Source organism: Aquila chrysaetos, chromosome 2, assembly GCF_900496995.4.
Source record: "Aquila chrysaetos chrysaetos chromosome 2, bAquChr1.4, whole genome shotgun sequence".
Lineage (NCBI taxonomy): Eukaryota > Metazoa > Chordata > Aves > Accipitriformes > Accipitridae > Aquila > Aquila chrysaetos.
This window is the reverse complement of record NC_044005.1, coordinates 65666141-65689035: the sequence shown is the minus strand read 5'-3', so window position 1 is coordinate 65689035 and position 22895 is coordinate 65666141. Positions and strand designations below refer to the sequence as shown.

Genomic DNA, 22895 nt, shown 5'->3' with positions numbered 1-22895 from the left:
CCACAAGGGGGAGGCCCATGCTGGAGCAATGAAACCGCAGCGAGTGCGCAGGTTTTGACAGGCGGTTTTGTAAAGCGTCCAGGCAGATACAAGCACTGTACCTGTGGAGTTGGTTCTCTTCTGATACTTCTGTTTCCTTTCTGTGCAGCTCTCACATAAAAGCTTGTTGTTCCCCATTAGGAGCTCTACAGAGGTGAACTGGTAAAGGCAGGACTGAACAGAACATTCCTTTGAGCTAGTTATGTAGCTTTGGGAAAGCGTCTGGAAAGCATTTTGAGGGTTTTGGGAGAGCGGGGATTTGTCTACTGAGAACGTGGAATTATTCGATAAGCCTACTGCCGGATCTCCACGGCTCGATTTTTTATCTTCATTTATAGTATCACAGAAGTTGAGTTTGGATATGGCACTGGAAATCATCTCTTCATTACTATCACTTGGTTTGTTGTGCGGCATTTTAACATTTATGTGGTTGACGTGCAAACCAGACGTGTTGCTGGACAGGCTGAAAGCTTTTTGCTTAGAAGCACTTTCGCTTTCTGAGGCTTCACTGTCTGCATCAAAGCTGCTTTCAGAGCGGCTGGCTTCCTTCTCACTGCCATCCGTCTGACTTCCATTTACAGTGGAGTCAGCAGCTGTGTCTTTGGAGTACAGGACACCAGAGCTACCTTCCAGCTCAAGCTTTTTGGTTTTTTCCTGCATGATAACAGGACTTCTTTCTTCTTCATTAGAGGAAGCTTTTCTGGCAAGCCGTCTCTCCTGGTTCAATTGATTCTGTAAATTATGGCATTATTATTTCAGTAATACAGGGGAGAAACAGAAAACAGATCTGTGATCTAGCATAGCTTTTGAAACAGGACAAATTCAAAGCAAATTAAACCTATTATTTTTATATTCTCTATATCTCACATGTTTAAGCTAGCTGATTTCCTTAAGATCTTTTTAAACCAATTTAGGATTAGAAACCTACACCCCAGTCAGCTAAGAGCATTATACTTACTATGAGATCAATACTTCCCACAACTAATTACAACTAATTACATTCACTTTGTGACAGCTGTGGATGGCACATTTGAAGTGGTATTCACTTAATCTAACAAGCTTCTAAGAGGTCCTCAGGTTTAAGCTAGTCCCTTAGCCTCCCATCAGAGGCCTTAGCTGATGAGCAGCTCCAGAAAAAATTCAACTCACCTTGTAGGCACTTGTCTTAGAATTAAATAAAGCATCCCTAGTAGTATGTTTGCTAATTTGTATGTTATCTGAAAATGATTTTTTTGATTTTATCAAGATTGCAAGAAGAAAAAAAAACTTTGCTGCCACAGAAAACTACTCCTATAGATTAAAAAAAACCCAAAGCTGCCATAATTTTAGGTAATTTATAAATGTTCATGATTCTTTTCTTTCTTCCTTTTGTTTGGCTGCTTTCCAAAAGAAATGAGCAACCTTCCTTCCCCTTTGCTTTTTCCTTTTTCTGAGTTGGATCAAAATTCCAGTGATGCCAGTGGGAATCCTTCCATTCACCTCAACAGTTTGAGGGTTTTAGGCATTTTCTTCTATAACAGTGTCTGCACATCCTTCTTCCTGTCCTTTCCTTTGTTTCTACCACATGTCCTTTTTCTACTTCTATCTCATTCTCTTCTCCTATCAGTCTTTTATATGGTTTTTCAGTTACATTTTTCCTTCACATGTATTTGGTGTGTTAGGACCTGATTCAGGAGAGTTTTTATGGTCCCCAGCAGGGCACAGACCCTTTCAGTAGGACTCACTCAGATACCAGGTACAAGAATCTAAAATTGCCATGACCTCATAAGCTGTAGTCTAGGCACGTTCCTAAAATAAGGCTCGTAATTCCCTCTGAGCATCAGGAGCCCTGCACTTGCATCTTCCACTTCCTGGCATTAATAAAGTACCTTTAAACAAACAGACACACAGCAGGAGTTAAGCTCACATCAGTGCTTTCACAGAACGAACTACAGAAACTAACTTTCACAGGATCCTAAGTGGAGGGAAATACCCTTCTGCACACTTGATCATGTGCCTAAGCTGCAGCAAGGGTGTAACCTGAGACAGGGCTTTGGGTTTAGTATTTCCTAATGACTATCTTTAGGTAGCTTCTCATTTGGTAGAGAGGGTTTCTGGACTGTTTCCGTTTTGGATCCCACTCCAGGTCATGGGTGTGCTAAGGCACTACAGGTAACTGCCTAACTTGCAGGCACTGAACTTTGTTCAGTCTATCCCTTAAATATATACCATAGACTCAATTAATGAAGAATCCTCAAGCACATATTCAGTTTTAAACTTTAAGCAAGAACTTAAGTCCAAATGAAGTCCATGTGAAAGACAAAAAATATTCCTGAATATTTTCTTAAACAGGGTTTAAACTTACACTAAATGTATGACTTCAGAATTCAAGTCCTTAAACTTATAAGCAAGTGAACAGTTTAGCAAAAAAAAAACAACTAATAAAAATCATTAGAAACCACAAACACTATTTCCCATTAGGACCATTTTTTGTCTCAGTTAAGCTTGTTTGCCTTATAAATAGAGAAAAGTGAGAAGAACTTGCCTGAAATTCCTGTTAGTGTTTAGGGGTATTATGCAAACAGCAGTCAAAAAATTCTTAAAATTGTAAAGCTCCCCATTTCAGGAGAAAAGCCTAACAAGGAGTGTTCAGGTACTCTGTTACCTACAAAACCACCCATGGGACACCTCCATTTTCACAAGCAAACTTACAAACTGATGAACTGAAGCCACAGAATATCAACAAACACTGACTGAATTCAACAATTGTTTGTTTTGAATTAGAAGTTTTACTACAGAACAGATATATTACACTGAAAATAATTTTTTTTAAAAAGACTAAAATAATGATAAATACGTGTCTGAAAAGATGGAGGGGGAGCGGAGAATCACAAAGCTCACCAATTACACAGACATACTTCATAGGTCACTTTGTCCATTCTTATTGAAAGCAGAGTTGTTGCTTCCTTTATATTAGTCTTGTCTAGTCTAGTTTATTGAACCCATACTTTATTTTATTAATTTTGAAAACATTTCAGTAATTGTGTTTGCACGTATCAGTATTGACACTATTATTCACACTATTTTTCCATGTCTCTCCTAGTATAGATTCTAACTGGCCACATAGCCCTACATGGATGGTAAGGCTTGTTAAAAAAAGTGATGTTAATAATGACAGTAAGAGCCTTTGTCACATTTCATTAACAATATACGTGCACAATAGTTACTACATATTTCTTTTAGTCTGTAAATACTGATACATACAAATAATCAATTCTGTTAGGCTGGCACATCTGCAGAACCCTTTTGCTACCATCAGAAAGAACTGTATTAGGAGGCTGCACTGGAGACGGGCTGAACTGAGCTCCCCAGCCCTTGGGCTGCTGAAGGCCAAGTGGAACATGGAAACCGTGCTCTCGGTCTCCAAGAGTCTCTGCTGGCTGCACTATTTTTGTTGTACCCGCTGCCACCTAATCCCTTGGACGGCACTAACGCAGACTTGCCTGCTCTCTTAGCCAGCATTGCAGTTCTTGTAATTGCAACCAGAAACAAAGAGGACACCAAAAGAAAAGCAGTCAACAAAACCAAGAGCAACATGAATTGAAACTAACTTGCGGATTATTTTTTTTCCTTACAAATGAAACACTGTAACTGAAAACTAAATGGTTCCCAATGACTCTCGTTTCTCACACTAATAATGACCTAAATATTTTAAAACAAGTCTATGTCAGCTATATGTATACAAAAAGGCCCCCCATTGATTGGTGTCAAAATTCCCACCCCTGTAGCCCTAGAAACTTCAGAATAAACTCCAGATGATTGGTTAGTGTATTTAAGTTCTTACCTTATCTTTTGTTAAAGCATGTTTCTTCACAATTTTGGGTTGATTATTCAGTGTAGCGATAGAAGAACAGTTATACTGACCAAGATCTGCCTCTTGTACACTTTTACCTTTACCTGTTCTTCCCAAAGGCACAGGTTTTGCAACCTAAGAAATTAGACAGGAAATTAGAAAGGAAATATGCCAATTTTGTATTCCTTTGCAACCTACAGAAAAGATGGATGTAGGTGGGTTTTTTCCTTTAGTTTAGAAAATACTGGCCTACATAAATCCAATTAACTGGCCCCTGAATTGTGGTATAAGACTACTTTCTAATTTTATTTATCATAAACTCACTATCAACATCTCTGAAGGATCAACCGAGAGCCACAAGAAATAGGAATGATACAAAATTCCTGTACAATACATACCAAATCATCTATTCTAGTGTTGTATAAGCACATCCATAGGTGTATGAGATGTGAATTTATCAAAGGGGACATAGCTCCCTGTAAGTCAGTCTCTGGTGCAGCCTACCACCTTATGACGTGATGAAGGAGCTGCCGCACATCCCCCATCACGTTAATGGCAGCAGCGTATCTAGACTACAAAAGAAAGAGACGACCATAAAGTAATGCATGTCCTCAAGTAAGTGCAGCGATTGCTAAAAGCCAGCAGATCTCTCTCTCAGACAGAGCCACGAAGTTCCTGTGTTACACAAGTGAGCCAGGAAGCACAGGGGCCCAGATACTCAAAATGCTCTTAAAGCTTTAACTCCCACCAGACATCTGCACTCTATGCAGCAACAAAGATGAAGAATTTATTATGAACAAAACTGGTGTTTGGAGAGGAGTACATTTTATACAGGATTAAATATTACACTAAATACTCTTCCTTAAATATACATGAATATATGCAGGATGGGGGAAGAACCACTCCCAACCCCCCTCTCCCCCCAAATGAAAACCCCAAGTCCTGCAAAACCAGAGTATATGCCTTCAAAGGAACACAGTTCCTCTGCAGCTAATGGAGACATTCTCTAAAATACCGAAAACACCAGAATATATTCAAAGTCTATCCATTTTTACACTGTCTCATCCCATAGGTGCACTTCAGCCCAAGGGACTCAGGTTCTCTAGATGCAAACCAATAGGCTAGAATCTAACTTTGTGGACCTTCAAAAAGAAAAGTTTATAATCATTCTTTTCATGTAAGTATATACAAAAACTACTACTAAATTAACCTAATATCACACCTACATACACTGTAAATTACTATGGTTATTTGTTCCAAGTTTGGGCTAATTTAAAAATATATGCACTTAAGACACTGTATGTCTATATATATAAATAAAATCATATAATGAACAGATGTATGACAGTACATGTATTTGTGGACAAGCATACATCTTTAGGCTTGAAATCAAAACTGTGTGTATACACATAAACATCTTCATAAAGGTATGTAAAAACAATCCACTGGAAGCAATAGTTATTTATCACGTATTCTGTTTCTTACCCTCTCCTCTATTATAGGAAGTGAAAGATCAATGAAAGGTTCTTTTACTGTTGAAATCTTGAAGAAAAAGAGAAAATGCATATTAAATACAAAGAATGTTATATGGGTTTAGCACATAGCGCTCCTTTTTTTAATCAAATTATTATCAGAAACTATACAAAAAGCTAATTACAAGATGTATCAAACTACAATGAAGAACTTCCCACAAACGTTTTTTAATTTATTTTAAGTTAGCTCTGATTTTCTTTCTAACACTGCACAAAATTTCAGCATACAGACATAAAGGGCAAGGCCATTCATCTGGGCACGAACTGGACTTAGAAGCAGTGTGGTGCTCAGTTTCTCTGCGCTCCAGACAGATTTTCGAGTCATGTGGGCCTTCTAGATGGTTCAATTTTGCAGAAAGCTAACTTTAGAGTTTCCTGATCCTGGACACTTCTGCACAGGCATTTGACCTCGTACACTGTTAAGCAGCAAGGACTGGTCAGTGACAGTTAGATGACAGGTTCTAACCTGATGCTCTCAGAAAAGATTAAGTCAAGCTTACTGGTTACAGCCAAAAGCTTTATTAGAATTTTTCACACCATAACATGCACTAGTAATTGTTGAAATAAATCCAATTACTGGGGAAAAAGGAATTGAAAAAAAAAAACCCAACCTTCTTTTCTGTACTGCAGTTTTATTTTGCCGTCTATAAGCCATATAAAATCTAAGCTGTAACTGGAAATAACTGGCAAAGCATACCTAAAGACATTCTCTCTCAGCACTTTCCATCTGCCTTTATGACTAGACCATCTCATCCAAGCCTGTTCCTTAAGCTCTCTCCCTTCCTGTTCTCAAATTCCTTCCAAAACTGACTTATCTTACCTCTGGAAAGGCTGAAAAACAAGGCCTTAAAAAAAAAAAAAAAAAAAAAAAATCATGTTGTACGTGGAAGTTACTGAACACAGTCATGCCCTCAGTTACTGTCATTGTTGCCTTCATCTTAGACTTGTGACCCTATCTTCCACCTGCGACATTTGATATGGACTGTAGGTTTATTTTTACCTGTTGTACGAGGGTCTCAGCATGGTTTAGGTTCCAGTAAAGCAATAAATGAGGTCAAAACTATTATAACTATGATGACTGCCTGATGAGTGATGTTCAAACAGGGATTCCTCTAAAGAGTGAGTTTGCATGAACAAACATTAGTCAAAAATATCTTTGCCAATGCAGGCAAAGGAAAGCAAATGCTAAACTTCCTCAAAGGGCTACAGCTAGCAAATTCCCAAGTCCCGTGCAGGCAGAATATAAAAATCCAGCAAAAATAAATGAGACATGCAAAATACATACAACCTCTATTTTTTATATAGTCAAAGTTCTTCATTGATACTATTCGCACATTGAAGTGTAATCTACACACCACACACAGGGGAAGTTTACCTGGCACTGCAGGACTGTGTTTAATTATTCAGACTAATTGATTTTACTTTATAATATGAAATACAATGTTTTAAACCAAACACAAATGTAACATTCAATTAGAAAAGTCATGCAAATAAGATTTTTCTCTTCCAAAGTTAAAGAAAATTAAAAGGATCATGGAAAGCATTTATGATGAAATGTCAGTAATATTAATTATGAAAGGAATATGCTGTTCATTAGCGTTATTACATTAATTATCAAAAATACTACAAGGAAAAAAAGAGTGATTTTAGCATTTCCCCACTCATACTAATTCAAAGTAATTCAAAGTAAGTAATACCCAATTTTCAGGTATATCCCAGAAGAGCAGGCAGGAGGATTTATGTCTTAAGATAGGTAGGTGTTTTAAAAATATCAAATAAAATTGGGGTGTAACACAGATGATTATAGAATTTGGGACCTCCAGCCTTAAGTTAGATGTAAAATCAAGCCCAGTACTTGAATCCTTTTTGAATTCAAAGGACCCCTCTTCTTAGGTTTGGGAGGATAATGCTTTAAAGAAGGAATAAATAATTTTAAATGAGAGACTTTCAATAAAGTCTTGTTTTGACAAACAAACAAACAAGTATAAAATTGGCAATACAATTTTATACTTTCAAGACAATCAAACCAGTATGTGATCTATTCCACATCAAACCAAGTTCCAGAATACCTACATTTTCACATTCCTCACACATGACAGTGCTAGTCAATTCACCAACAAAGATCCTATCTATGAAGTTCATCTTCACACCCTCTCTTCCATATGCTGAAAAAACATTGCCTTTTTTAAATGTGAAAAATAACATCCAATGCCACACTATAAGTACAACAAAATTCTTTCTAAGATATATTATGCAAGCACGATTTTTAAACATATTCAAAATGTTTTGAACACAATACAATAACTAACACATCATATACTGTATTATCTCAACATTTAAAAATATTTTAGTGAGACCGTTCCCTTTTGTCCTTCCCTTCCCCACCTACTGTAACAGAATAATAATATTGTATCTCTCAAGAAGCTGCCTTTTAAATAAAATCTCAGTTTTCTTTTGAATACATAATATTGTATTGCCTTAATATAGACACTAGGGTAGCAGACAGGTTGTCACCCTTTATAAAAGGTTTTTGAAACTATAAAACTCTAAAAAATGAGACAAAAGTGTGTTCTAATATGTCTCTACGCCTTAACTGTTGTGGATTTGGGAAGGGTGACTTTCAAAACAGCTTAATCCTTATTAAGACATTAATTAAAACAAAATCCCCAAAATTAGAACTTTTGCTTAAACACACGAACAAAAAAAATTAATTTAAAACCTCTTGTTTTGAAAAAACATGCTTTCTTTTGAAACAGCTTCCTGTCTTGGCTTTGTAATCATATTTAGAGTGCTCGCAGTATCAGTCAACTGACAGAAATCAGTTTTATTTATGGAAAGTGGCCTCTCTGAGTGATACAATAATTTTGGCTATGTAACAAACCTGAAGATGCAGCAGGCTATTTTAGAAAACAAAATTAAATTCTATCTATCATTAAAAGAGGCATTATTAATACAGTGGAAGCCTTTATCCTGGATACGAAGATGCAAGTCAGCACATACTGAGCTCTCCATACTTTAGATACACACTAGGTGGCACTAGAATAATACATATTACAAGTCTTGTAACTAGAGTACTTCGGGACTGCTGTTTGCAATACTCAGTTTTGAAGAAAATGGTATTTAAAAACTTGTGCGTTTTGAAAAGTTTTCAATAGAGTTGCATACCTTTGACTTTTCTTCTAGTTTCTTCATCTGCCGTCTTAGTAGTTGGATTATTAAATGCTTTTAAGATACCAGTTTGTATACGCTATAATTAAAAAAAAAAACCAAATCTTTAGCAAGTATTTTAAGGGTAAACATTCTAAAAACCATTAGTATGTGATTAGATTTTATCTACTCTTATTTCCATAAAATAAGCATCATTTAATATTTTAAAACTACTGTTGTTATTCACTAACGGTGTCAAAACCATCATTTCCTCCCCTTAAAAAGGGAGCCATTGTAGAGCACTTGACAGGTCATCAAGAAACTATGAGACTTTCAGTGAACAAATACTATCTATTTTTTCCGCTGTTGGGAGTGGGGGAAAAAATATACCAAAGAATGGACTGTTACTGATTGACTAGGATACAAAATACTTGAAGGCAGCTGAGTATCTTTTAATAGCCAGACTTCAATGACTGTGTTTGGCCAGTATTTCTATTACTTCTGTTTATTTTCTAACACCGTACATTTCAGAGTTATTTTCAGAGAAAACCTTCAGAGAGATACAAAACTTTTTATGAATCCATATAAATGTCATCAACATTTGCTCAGGAAATCCTAAACCCACATTTTTGAAAGAAGAATCAGAAAGAAGCAAATTCATACATACAGGTGAGCTGTAGCTGCACCTCAAGACAGGGGGAGCTTCCCCCCCATTTCTCAGTTGCCCTGGGATAAGGAGATGCTGTATTCCCGAGGCTGTACCCTGGCAGCAGAACTGCACAGGCTGGTACAAAAGGCGGCTCAGCCCGGCCTCGACGTGCTGTGAGAGGGAAGCCGGAGGATGGATCGGGTCCCCTGACAGGGAACACTGCAGCGTGCGCGACCCGCGCTTCCCTTTTCCCCGGCAAATGTACTTGCTCTCTAATCCACAAACTAGTAACACGTACGAGCCTCCCGTGCCGGTGTGCAAATGACATTTGTAATTAAATGTGTCACTGAAGTCACACTTAGAGCAACGTACCATTCTAGAGACAAATGGCGATACCGAACCTTCTGCAAGTAACTCAAACCCTGTGTCCTAACAGGAAAAGAATAATAAATAGCTCTTGCTTGCAGGCAGCGAAGTACACTTTCAAGCCATACATTACAAAAGTGTTAGGATGACAGACAGCGTTGGAGGTTTGGTTTCCAGTTCAGGCACCCATCAGACCAAGTCACACTCCTACCTTATGAGTATGTGACCTGGCTTGTGAATTAACTCCCGCTGCCCCAGCTCAGCTTTGTTCATCTTAAAGCCAACAATATACTAAGAGGGACTAATCAATAGGTAATTCATGAAGTTGAGCACCATAAATGGGTTTAGGGCCATAAGCAACCCTTTTGTTGGGATTAGCTCGTTGAACCATTTATTTAGGTCAAAGAAAGACATAGTCTTTGAATGGGCAGGGTGCTGTGGACAATGGCAGCAGACATTAATCAATTAGCAGCAGGGTTCAGCCACTTCAGGCCCTGGTGTGAAACCATCTCCGGCCCACATTGCTTGAAACGGCAGACGCTATGTCATCTTTCCTGTAGTATCGACAAGCTTTTATCTAAAAAACCCACTTGTGTACATACACACTTTCTAATTTTTTAACAGGGATAGGAAAAAGTTCCAACGCTGGTGTCGGATACGAGATACAAAACCACAGAGAAGAGGCAGAAGTGTAATGTGATTTTTTGTTAGTTCCTGTAACTAGTGCCGTGTTATGTATTATCTGTATTTCTCATCAAAACTCTTAGGGTTTAAAAACAATTAATCCCGATAGGGCTAGGGAGGCAGGGACGGCCGCGTTCAGCTCTCTCGCAGGTGGATGGCGAAGCAGCAGGCTGCCCTTTCAGCAGGCCTGTTCCCTCTTCCGAGAGTAAAGTTTAAAAGCGGCGTGAAAGAGGAAGGTTAGCGGCTGTAACCCCTGCTGCAGGATTCTGGTGGCGGACCCGTCGCTGCAGGCTGTCCCCAGCCGGAGCCTGCGTGCCGCCGGGCTCCGGCCGCGGGCAGAGCTGCTCCTGCCTGGGTCTGGCCGGCACGGTGGCCTGGCCTGACGTCGGCCGTTTTGTCACGCCATCTACGGACCCGAAACACGGGATAATTAAAGAAAAAAGAAAAGAGAGATGCCTGTGGCGGAGCAGCCCGAGGTGATAAAGATGTGTCTGCAGCAGTGCCCCACGAGGGCAGCGGAGTGGTGTAACTGCAGGGCAGGGTGGGACCGACCTCTCCCTGGCTGGTGATGCGGGCAGCAGAAATACTGCCCGAAAGGTCACTCAAAATTCTTACCGTCTTCCATTACTCTTTTGTGGTAGCTACTGTAGCTGTCACTGGTCTCTAACAATAAACGATTCAAAAGGCAAATACAAATGCAGGTTATCATAAAGATGGCACATTCACTGGTGAAACAGGAGAGTGACTTGAGGGGAAGAGCAGTCACCCACTGGAGAAGAAGCTTAGTCGCTGTAATAATCCTGCTTTCAATGAATCCTCATTTGTGAAGCAAATATCGTTTCCACCTTTTACTACACGAAAATCAACAAACAGTAAAATTTCCCTCTACTGCAAAAACATGACAACTGTTTTCTAACTGAAGTCAGCTACTTCCGTTGCGTGCCCTGTTCAACGTGTAATTCTGTAAGTGTGACAATGTCAAGGTCTAGCTGTTTCTCCCTGTAGTTCAGTTCTGTTTATGATCAAGTATACTGCTGACAAGACCAATATATATTAATATTCTGGTAGGATGGAGATTTATTCAGCTCTACTCTAGTGCCAGGAACTGGGCTCAGACACAGCTTTATATCTTGTCTGCAAGATAATTCAGTTCAGGATCATGACATTCATCACATTACTAAATGAGAGGGAAGAGGAAGTACGCTGGTCAGTACGAGATTTAAGGCCCTCCTTTTAAGGAGACTTAGAGAAGGCTATTTATCAAAATACCATCTGAAAAGAAGGTTTCAAGACTAAGTCAGACAGATGAAATCAGATACAGTCAAAATAGTTCAAGCAAGCAAACACAGACTTTCTTGCATTCAACAATGCAGGAGGCAGAAATAACGAAGGAAAAGAAACAAAAAAACCCCACACAGGGTCATTTTTAATATAATATAGCTGCTTATATACTTAGCACACTTAGATGTAGATTTTAAGTAATGAAAAGCAGCACCTTATTTATAAAACAAGTAGTTCTTCACACTTTCAAGAGATACAAGAAACTTTGCAGGATTTTATTTTTGTCCTTTTTTTCTTTCATTGAACTAGATTTCAATGGAAAATGTGGGCAGGCCCACAGCTAGGAGCTTCTCATTTCTTTCTAAAAGCTTTAAAATACACTTTGTCAGCTAAATCAGAGGTCCTACTTCTACTTTCTTGATTCCCCTGAAGTCCTTTTTTTTTTGATACTTTTATTTTATTTAAATAAAGGCAAACAATTCAGATTCCTAAAATTATCACGTTCTACTTACCATACTCTTTCTACTGCTGACTGAAACTTTCATTCCAATCAGCAATTTTAACATATCAACATGAACATAATTAAATAGTCTTTCAAAAAAGTAATTTTTCTCAAGATAACAAAAATAGCCACTCTTACTTCATTAAGTACATCTTTAAAACATTGGGAACATGAAGACCATTGAAGCAATGACTAGTAGTTCACTATACAGTCAAATAAGTTCTTTAAAAACACGCACAAAGACATTACCTTTGTTTCTTCAATCCTCATCGCATCCAACAGATAGTGCAGAAGCTCCTGGCTGTCCTGCTGCTGGAACCCCTTAAATCGAGGAGCCCTACAAAAGAACCAGTAAGGAATTTAAATTTACCTTGGGAGGTTCTTAATGAGAAAATGTCTACATCAGACTGTAGTTGGATGCCAGGGGTACAAATAGGTACAATCCCTGCTGGACCTCATGGGGCTTTAGGAAGCTCCTGGTGTGGCAGCAATTACACCAACAAGGCTGCACTTTAACCTGGGTAGCATTTTGACCCTCTGGGGTATGGCTTGACTAAAATACAGCTTTGCCAGTAGAGTTTCATCCATGCTAGCAGCGTTTTGCTGACAGACTACACCAGTACTTCTGTATCGCCAAACAGTCCCAATGTCATGGAGGAGGGGGAAAGAAGATTTTCAAAGTGTTTAACCTCCCTCCTGCTAACTCATCCTTCTCTCTACCAAGAAGAAATCTCAAATGTGCATAAAAAAGTTTGTGTATCGGAAACCAGAAACAGCACTATAATCTGAATTGAAAAAAGATGATATTGAAATGCAAGGGAAGTCCCAAGGCTGTGCATCAAACAAACAAGAACTGCAGGTCAGAATCCAAATGAGAATTTCTTAACTTCTTAAACAGAAGTATACATAACCATCTCTTCCAAATGTCTCTACAGTCAATCAATCCACTAATCTGCAGCTTACTGAACTGAGTGAACGATCCATGAGTAAGATGGAAAATGCCCTAGAAATAAGTAACATCACAGAGCATAAGAATTTCAAATGCTATTAAAGAAATATAAGAGAAAACTGTAATAATAGGATACTCTATGTAATTTACACTGTATTCAATCAGTTTTTATTTATGCTAGATTTCTTCAATTAATATTACAGATATAATATGACAGAGGATTTCAATTCTAAGAGTATCGCTAAGAGAAGAGCCAGGGTTTGGGGCAGGTTTTCTTGGTAGAAAGAGTTAACCACTCTTCCATTATCAGATAAGAGTTACTTTTAAACTTGCTTCAGAAAAGCTTTAAAAGGACCTTTTAGCATCATGAACTATCAACTCACACCATATCCATATCTAAACTTCTGTCCTACAGTCTAACAAACTGCAATATTTCACGTCTGAAATTTGTATTAAAACATGTAGTATTACCAGAAGCAAACGAAACACAGCTTCATACCTAAAATGGAAAGAACCTGAAACCGATGAGACACTCTCTTCACTGTTACTTTGACCGAGACAATATATTTGAATCCATATTCCAAAAACTATCAGGTTTGCAAAGGCAGGTAATAAATAGGCTATACATTGTCTGGTTTTTTTTTCCCCAAAGCCACTTACGGGAATTGTATACCCAACTGGTTTTGAGAGCAAAAATATCTGAGATGACAGCGGTTGAATTTTCACAAGTCTTCTGCACAAATCAAAGGAACCTTCCTGATTCACCCATCATAACAGCCAAGTGTATCAAGTATGTTGCTCCTGCTGTATATTGAATACAAAACCATTACAAATTCTAGCTTTTCTGCAATTTCTGAGTGCACCAAAACAAGTCATCTGGACAACCCATGGAAGAACATGAAGTATCCACACTGTTACTGTGATTTAATATCACTACATTTCCTATCACCATTAGTTTACTAATCTAGATAGCCAGAATTAAAAAGAAAATGCTGATACAATGCTCTTTTCTCACGCTATCCAAGTTTAGAAGATGGGGGATAGTGTGGTCCATCTCAGCAGAACTTTGTAACGCTTGGTAAAATCTTTTAAAGTCTCATTTCTATGCTGCATCCATAAGCACGGGTGGCAGATACGCCAGCCCCAAGCCCACCAGCATCGTTCCTGCATGGCAGCGCCCTGCGGGGATATCCCTGGCCATCCCCAAAACGGCGGCGAGCAGCATCTCGGGCTGAGCAGGTGAAGTGGCCTGCAGGAGAAACCTACGAGGCTGCAGCTCTCCAGCTGTGATTTTGTTTGCGAGGTGAGTGATAAGCACTTCTTGTATAACCGTGTGCCACAGCCCTCCTTTTTACAATAAAGTTGAATGAAGGAGCGTTTTTTGTTTTGTTTTTGAGATCCACATGAGCTAAAAAGCATTAGGGCTGCAACTGAAAAAGATACTGCTTCTGCATAAATAATAACGTCATTACCTTTTGGATGTGCAATACCAAATGACTGTCTGAAATTCCCAGACTACAAGTGCACCTTCTAGAATAATATATACTGGCTACTCAGGTTAAACAGAGATCTAAATCACCAAGGACTGCAACAGCTTCTTTAAAAAACAAACAAACAAACACAAAACCCCAGCATACTTCCAAATTTTCATCTCTAGAAATTAAGTCTTAAAGGAAATGGTCTACACGCCTTAGAAAATACACATCTGGTGTTGCCCTTGTCCTCTCAGACTACACTGTCCTTTGAGCTGTCCTCCCCCGTGGTGTGTGCACCAGCAGAGACGAGCCAGCTTGTGAGTCAGACCAAGGATGCAGAAGGGACACTGGCGCTGGCCGAGTTTGTACCGTTGCACTTTACTACACAGGACAAACAAAACCGAAGGTTCCACAGGAAGAGCAATTCTTTTTTAGTCTTTTTAGACCACCCGCAGTATCCACATGACCCTCATAAGCCAAAAGAGGAAAAACATCTGTTTCAGACAACACTACCATTTACACCAGTGATGTTTTAGCCAACTGCACAGCGGTAACGTTGCATCTGTTCATAAGACAGCCATTCAGTAGTCTCAATCACTGCTATTCAAAAACTAGATTCCTTTTTTCACTACTCACAGCATCTAAATACACTCTAAATAGCATACTTTGCAGGCATAGATTACACAGAAATTGCAAAATACACTTATGAATACGTGGATAGATCCTTAAGCTGTTATCCTTACTAAGATAACCGTAGCTAGAAGGCTTCTCATAAACAATTTGGATCTCCAGCTTCTTGCAACCCCAGATGAGACTGTAAATATTCACTATTAACATATTTCTGCTCACGTTAACTATAACTTACTGGTCAAACCATACCTGTCTTTCCAGGCAAGTTACCCTTTAGATCTTTAATTACAGTCTTGGACCAATTAATCTAAAATGGGAGTGGAAAGGGTGTTTTTTTGTGTCTCCAGTAATGCCACCAAACGGACTTGCTGCAGACTGAGAAGAGCACATGCAGGCGTAACCATGTGCACCCCTCCCAAAATCTAGCACAGGAGACAACTGGCTGAGCAGAGCGCAAACAGGAATTTTATTAAACTGGAAGAGCAGCCAGAAAAACCAACCACTTACTTGGTTACTCAATTTTATTAAACGCCTGTTGAGCCAGTTTTCATTTTCAGCCTCAGATCGCGTGCTCTGGCTAACCAGTACAATGAGCTGTACATACGTTATCAGTATTTTCTCCAGGCACGATGATCTTACTTGCCCAGCCATGCTCTTCAGCCGTTCTAGGGTTCCCAAAGATGCGGTTTCCTTCCCACTCATACACTAAAGCTGCTCAGGTTTGCCTTGGAAGTTTGTGCTCGTGGATAGGAGAAATTAAAGGTGATCAGAAAATGCATCAGGCGTGCAACGTGCCTACAACAGTAAAACTTAAAGCTGGGCAAGATGTCAAGACGCCAAGTCAGGGCACAGCAGCCCTGGGCTACAGGCAGGACAGCGATAGAAGGGTCTCAGTTTTGAACTGCTCGCTGGAGGCGCTTGGGATGTAACTGGAGAAGGATCTAAGGTGACGAGGCATCTAAGGTCAGTGCCTAAAATTAAGTGGAATAAATCTGGACCTGCATATGCAAAACAACATGTTGACATTTACAAATATGATACTTTCACATTTGTACTTTGTATCTACTTTTTGACACAAAGTTAACAATATCCCTAGATAAAAATGATTTAATGATGCTGCTCTACTATGAGACTTACTATAAAATCTGGAATCAGCTGAGTGGGTGGGTTTTTTAAGCATTCTTTTTAAAGTCAAATTTTTTTTTGCACATGCAGGTCAACCTAAAAAATTAATTTCAAATTTAAAAAAATCTCAATTAATTCAAACTTGAAATACTCCTCTTAAAAATTAAATATTTTGGTTTAATATTATTAAAATGCAATTTTTTGCTTCTATTAAAATCAAATGTTCTATTTCCAAATAATTTGATTATAAAAACCAAATACATTCTGAAAAGCACTGAACCTTTGGTTTTGATCCAATAAAACACTAAATATACATTAAAAACATAAATAACATATGTACCTGCATGCACATGTTTACATGCATGCACAGTTTCACTTTTCAATTTGCTAAAACAGTTTTCTGGTAGTTTCTTTCATTGAATGGCCAGCAATCTCAAAGAATCTTTTTTTTTTTAACCCAGATGCTGAAATCAGTTAAATTCTGAGAAACCTAGTTAGTTAGCCGCAGTATTATCATTAGTTAGTTATATTTATGAGAAATTTGTTTTCCTGAGACAGTGAGAATCAATAAGTATATTCAGCCTGTCTCCCCCAGTACAGGCACATTAATAGCTCCAGCATATAGCAAGAAAACAAAATCTTGCATTTACACAACCTGGATCTTGGTACTAATAGGGATTTTTTTTTTTTTTTTTTTTTTTTTTTGGCCACAGAAGCAGGGCCACTGCAAGACACATTCTAGTAAAAAGGAAAAAAGTTAAGAATTACTTGACAAAAAAGCAAGCAAAAGCTCCATCACTGTTACAGGAGGGTTTTTTTCATTGTAGGCACACCTCACAGAACTAGATCATCAATGCAAATCAGAAAAAAGCCCCACACATACCTTTTGTTACTGTTTACGGTTTGCAGTGTAAGCTCCCGCTGATGAACGTACAATGATCATTTCAGATTAAAACTAATTTACTAAATGATATTTCAAGGGAAAATAGTTCACCCGTATGTTCCACACAGTTTTATCAGCTTAAATGAAAGGGGGAAAAAATGAACTCAGCCATGGCATTTTTTTGTTTCTCTTAGTCGTTCATTTCACTAGCATACAGAGCATCTACGAGGACAAGATTATTTAGGCTTCTCTGTGCTTATACTAAATCCTTTTCCAACCTCACATAAATCTACACACTTGAATTTTAATGGCAACAAGGATGATGGGAATGTAAGAGCTACCACTTTAAAAGTGAAATGGCAGGGAAAGCAACTTGTAAAGATGCTATGTAAGATTTGAGTCATTTACTTGGACTGACAAATGATGTCATTGTTCACACTGCTTAACACATAGTTAATCTGTCATTCATGTACATGCATGCTATGTAATGCTGTATATAATTCTAAATATCCAATGTTCTGTAGAAAAACATTTGAGATTAGTGCATTTGGTTTTGGGGGGAAGCCACAAAGGAAAACCAAAAAACAACAAGAAAAAAAGAGGAAGAAGGGAGGGAATTTCACACCACACAATGCATTTACTGGGAACTTCCTACACTTATAAACCAGTGTTGGGGAAAAAAAGGAATTAATCCATGCTGATACACAGAAATCTGACAACTAAAAGATGTGCACTCTCGTCTCCTTGAAAATATGCTTCAAGCAAGATCCTTGGCAAAAGTGGGGGACTTGAAGATGGTTGGTTGAGTTGACCGCTCACAGATGTGCTGACATATGGAAGCCAGTGCCAATGCGATACAACCTGTTGTACAGTGTCAGCAGGATAATGACAGAACAGGTTGAACTCCCGCTAATGGCCATAAGTGGTGAAGGACAACTGTGACATCTACATGCATACTACTTATCTAGCCTCTCGTTACTCATCTGGAGACCAGTTATAATTGCTTGACTGTCAGTTAAAGAAACACTTTTCATGGTGATCTACTTCTAGAATGTTTTAATAACAAAACCTACATAATAACGTAAGTTTTAAAAGGAAAAAAACCACAGTTCTCTAAACATTAATACGTTTAATTCCTATCATTTGAACTCCTATTCATTTGAGAAATGAATATGCTTCAAAAGCAAAACTGGGGTACAATTACAGTCATTCAGTCATACTGCACAGAACTGCCATACCTTTATGTCTCTAATAAAAATCCTCTCCAAAATCATCCTTTCAATAATTACTATCTTTGAGCAGAAGATAGCCTAATACCTTGGAAAACTTTAGAAACAATAACAAGTGCTTGGAAACAGAAAATAGAACATGCTATATGATTTTTTCCAGCAGTGCGAAATGCAGAGGAACCCCTCTAATACTGCAGTACACTGTAAAGCAGCAAAGTAAAATGTTTACTTCATGTTAGCCTGAGAGAAGAAATTTTGCTTATCTGCAGATGAAGATGTTTATCTTTCAAGTCTGATCAGTCACCAATGAAAGTTACAAAAAAAGCCTGCAAAGGGCCAGTTTATAAAAGTTACAACAATTCACAGGACTTAGGTTTCCCAGTGACACTATCAAATACCTATTCGCTATCATTATAGAATAGCCAGACTGAAAAGTTTTGTTCTTCCTAAAGCAATCATTCTCATTAGGGATCCCAAGTTATATGCAGCACTATGACAGAAAACAGAGCAAAATCCTACAGCATGATTAATCCCCGTGATTAATCTTATCTCAAACCTGCCCCACAGACATTAAGAGTTCTGCTACAACAAGGTGCTTGGTAGGAAAAAACCCAACCAAACATGAGCATGCCCCCACACGTAATTAACAAATAACACAAGACATGCCTGTCCTATCTCCTTTGGACATGCTGGCTGATTTCTTTCATCTTTTTCTCTCGCCTTCCCCCAAAAGAGAAAACGAGGCACCATGTCTCACCTTCGCCCAAAAGAGAAAATGAGGCACCATCACTTTCTTGTGATGCACCAGATCTCTGGTACCTGAGCAAAAAGCACTTGTTAGAAGTAGCTCTGAATGGACATAATAGCCGACATGCTACAACAGAGCCATTTCCCACTTGACCATCAGAGGGAAAATAGGGCTCTTTTTACTGAGTAATGGAAATATCTGTATGGTGCAATTTCTTCCTACCAGCTGGTAGCTAAGTGAAGACCTTTATGCATGAGGTCTTGCATCCCTATAAAAAAAGTTTTCTCTTTGTATGGACATCCAATTCTTCCTTCTTCCTTTAAGTCCCACTAAGATTTTCAACAGTGCTCTGTGACAGCAAGTTCCACAGGTTAGCTCTATAAAATGTTAAAAAACCCCTTTTTTTCCCCTGGCTCTAAATCTGTTGCCTTTCAATTTCACAGACAGCTCCTTGAACTCTTAGGAGGGCAGTTAAATAAGCAGAGCTAATTTATCTTCTATCATTTATTGTCTGCTCTTGCTGTCATGTCTCCTTTTTATGTCCTCTCCTCCCTAAACTCCCAAAATTCAAGTCCCTTTTGACGTGAAGTCTTCCTATTTTTGTTACCTCTCCCTAAAGCTCCAAACTGGCTTTATCTTGTAACGCTCTATTCTGGTTAACATGAACATTGCTACTGAGGATACACCTCCAATGTACCTAATGAAATTATTGGTTTTCTCCTTCATTGCATCTACAAGCATTGCTTATGTAGTTCACCAATACCACACACATTGCAAATACTTGTGTTGTCCAAAATGCTGCACAAGTCTTCCTCCTGAGTGGAAGAAGTGAACACAAAACTTGAACAAGTGCAGATGATTCCTCTACTTTGCACTCATAAACCTCATCCATCCAGCTTTGTTAACTTGTTCTTAAAATTAAAGAAACTCTGACAAAGTTAACTGAAATAAAGGCATGCAATCTCTCGACTGCTGCTGCATGCAGAAGATTCAATCTCCTCTGTCAGAGAGCTCCTGAACATGACGCAGCACCGTCAGCAAGGCACATGGAGGCACGACAGGGACCCAAAATAATTCTTCACAATCAGTCAAGGAAACACAACTGTATGTTCTTCTGCTGTTATCTTTAAATGGTAAAAGTCAAACTGGAAAAATAAGCAAGTTGGAAATCTTTTCTAAAAAGAGATTTTTCTCTACGGCAATATTATTTTAAAAGAAAAGGCTCAAAAAGACTCCTAATTAATGAGAAAAATCCTGTTTCCTTCACCCCTTAAATCTTGTACAACATTATCTCAGTTTCTCTTAGCATTTCCTCTCAGAAGTGATAAATATGGAATGCTCCAAGCATTGTTTAGGTTTCCCTCCAAAACTAATCAATATTCCTAACTGCACATGACTTCCATTCTGTCAGTCCCACCTCTGTCCTGAGTTCTGCTTTCTGCACCTGAGAAGGAAGGATGAATACTCCCTGGGGAGGGAAGACCTATGTATATTTTGTGACCACCAATAAAATCTTTGTTAGGCAAGTATTTTTTCCTGCATGTTAATGTAGCAATATAATACCCCTATAAATAATTATTTGGTGAGGGTTTGAAGCAGCTAAATTCTGTAACCACTTTCTGGGCTCATCACTTATATGCTGCAACATTTACTTGCTACGCAAATCTAAGCTTTCTTCCACCAATAAAATTATTCAATCACAACAAATAAAGGAAATAAAATTTATGTCCTCTTAATACATCAGTGTTGCATTAGTCACTAAGTCTCCAGATAAGTCAGAAGTCTGCAGTCCTGATATTCAGCATAGTGGAAAACCAACAGAAGGGCCCCGTAGCTATGCTCACAATCTGTCCTTGCAAAACATCTGACAGCTGCAACACTAACAAAATTAACAGTGGATGAATTAGTACCAGACGCTAAACAGTTGCTATAGAAAGACTCATCCATTTCTTTTCTTCTTCTCCCCTTCTTCAACCTGGCTACCCCACCACTTGATAAAATTAACACTCAGTATCATTTTTTTCTTTTGTTATTTAATAAAAAAAAAGCACCACAAATACCCTTTCATACACAAGATGATGAACTTCACACCATGATCTCCCTAGACTCTTAAAGAAGCAGTTTGCAGTTGAAAGGACTGTGTCCCAGTTCTCTTACTGCTTCTGAGCAGCAAACGCGCATCCACGTGCAGAGTTTCTCACTTGCAGATTTTGGGATCCCACCCGGTGCCGTGACAGAGCTGCAGCTGAACAAGGCAGCGCCTGCTCCCTTTCTTTACAGGCTCTCTGCCCACACCTAACCGCAGTCCTAGGTGCCTTCGCCCGCTCCTTTTTAGCTCTTCCTTCTTTCCCTGCCTTCTTAGGTCTTCTTTCACTGAGCACTTTTCCATTTTTGAGTAAGGATGCCCAGTTCAAATGTGAGCATTCAAACTCTTGCATAATGCAACATCTCAAGCAGGTGGAGTCCTGAAGTCCTATAGAGACATCAAAAAAAGCAACTCCGGACATCAAATTCAGAAGTGTTATTCCAGCACTGAACTTGAAATGAGGGCAAATGTCAGGTGTTAAATTATACAGCTACCTTTACTATATCTTGCATTAACTGATCCAACATGAAAATATGTCATCATTCAGCTGGGAGATTAAAAAACAAAAAACCACCCAAACTCATCAATACCAATTTAATCAAAAACTATATATATTTTTATATATATAATCCAATTGTGTCATCAGGGAAAAGTATCCATTTTTAAAGGATCAGCCTTCTGCTACACACGAGACAAATGTTATTAGGAAACCACTGTGTTACTTTTTGGCTAGATAGCATACTATAACAGTCCTGACAAGTAGATAGATCGAAGTACATAAAGAACAGCAGCATACCATCCCTGCTGACAGCTTCAGCATTTCAACCGTTCACATCTGTAAGAAGCCTCGTAGGATTTGGAAGTGACTATACTAAATATTACGTAAAACGTCTATATTCTCCATGACCACTCAGTGTGCGTGTCCCTGTTTGCAAGCTACAGGCAGCTATTCAAAATAATGTTATGGTAAAGACTGGAAAGACAATTCCTGGGTCACTGAGTCCAACTCTTCATATCACAGACAAGTACATCCTACGCTATCTGTACAATCTGGTTCATAAATTCTTTACTGAAGAAAGGTACGGTCATATACTGTAGACTGGAACTGAGACAGCAAGATCTGTGATGGGGAGAGAATAAATTAAAAAAAAAAAAAAAACAAAACAAGGTTGCAACTGGAGTCAGAAACTTTTATGTAAAATATATAAAACCAAAACATTATTATTAGACGTCCTTTTCCATGCCCTTCTCCCCAGTAGTTAAATGTCTTTCTCTGACTTATCTTCTGAAATACAAACATTTTTTTTCAGTGTAGTACTTCCTTTCACACGTGCATCCTGTCATTTCTTTAGGAAAGATGCTGTTTGAACTTTACTTGTTAAGACCACAAGTAGTGCATGCCTTTAAGATTACTTTATTAACACAACCTCTGGGCAGGATTCAAAAAGCAGTTTACAGAGAATACTGCAGCAACACAGACTTCTCCCTAGCTGGGACTCCTGAAATCTTGCTGTGCTCTCTCTTTCATTTCAGCTTTGCTAAAGAGTAGAAAGCCAATTGTAAAAGATTAAAAAAGGCTTTCTAAAAAAGGCATGACAGAACACTGCATTCATACTGTTTAAGTTAATGTACAGTAAATGTATTCAGTTTGCAAAGATAAAGATTTCCCGTTCTCCTACTTCCACCACTGCAGACTGCTGAATTTGCTGAAATTCTCCCTTTCTTCTTTCTTGCTCAT

The 22895-nt window shown here is 38.5% G+C and overlaps 1 protein-coding gene across 10 annotated transcripts in view; it reads right to left on the bottom strand.

The window, feature by feature from the left end:
- USP45 (ubiquitin specific peptidase 45) overlaps positions 1–22895 on the bottom strand; it is a 58472-nt gene that overhangs the window by 5203 nt on the left and 30374 nt on the right. For 7 of the 10 annotated variants that reach the window (XM_041121961.1, XM_041121960.1, XM_030001042.2 and 4 more), the window contains exons 9-14: positions 12282–12369; positions 8569–8650; positions 7477–7568; positions 5357–5413; positions 3863–4006; positions 102–771 (exon numbers count right to left, since the gene is read on the bottom strand). In XM_041121961.1, the coding sequence (XP_040977895.1) occupies positions 102–771; positions 3863–4006; positions 5357–5413; positions 7477–7568; positions 8569–8650; positions 12282–12369 (1133 nt within the window). Of the gene's footprint in view, positions 1–101; positions 772–3862; positions 4007–5356; positions 5414–7476; positions 7569–8568; positions 8651–12281; positions 12370–21737; positions 22278–22895 lie in introns of those variants that run through there. The other 3 variants (XM_030001094.2, XR_005931943.1, XM_030001112.2) reach the window with 3 other exon arrangements.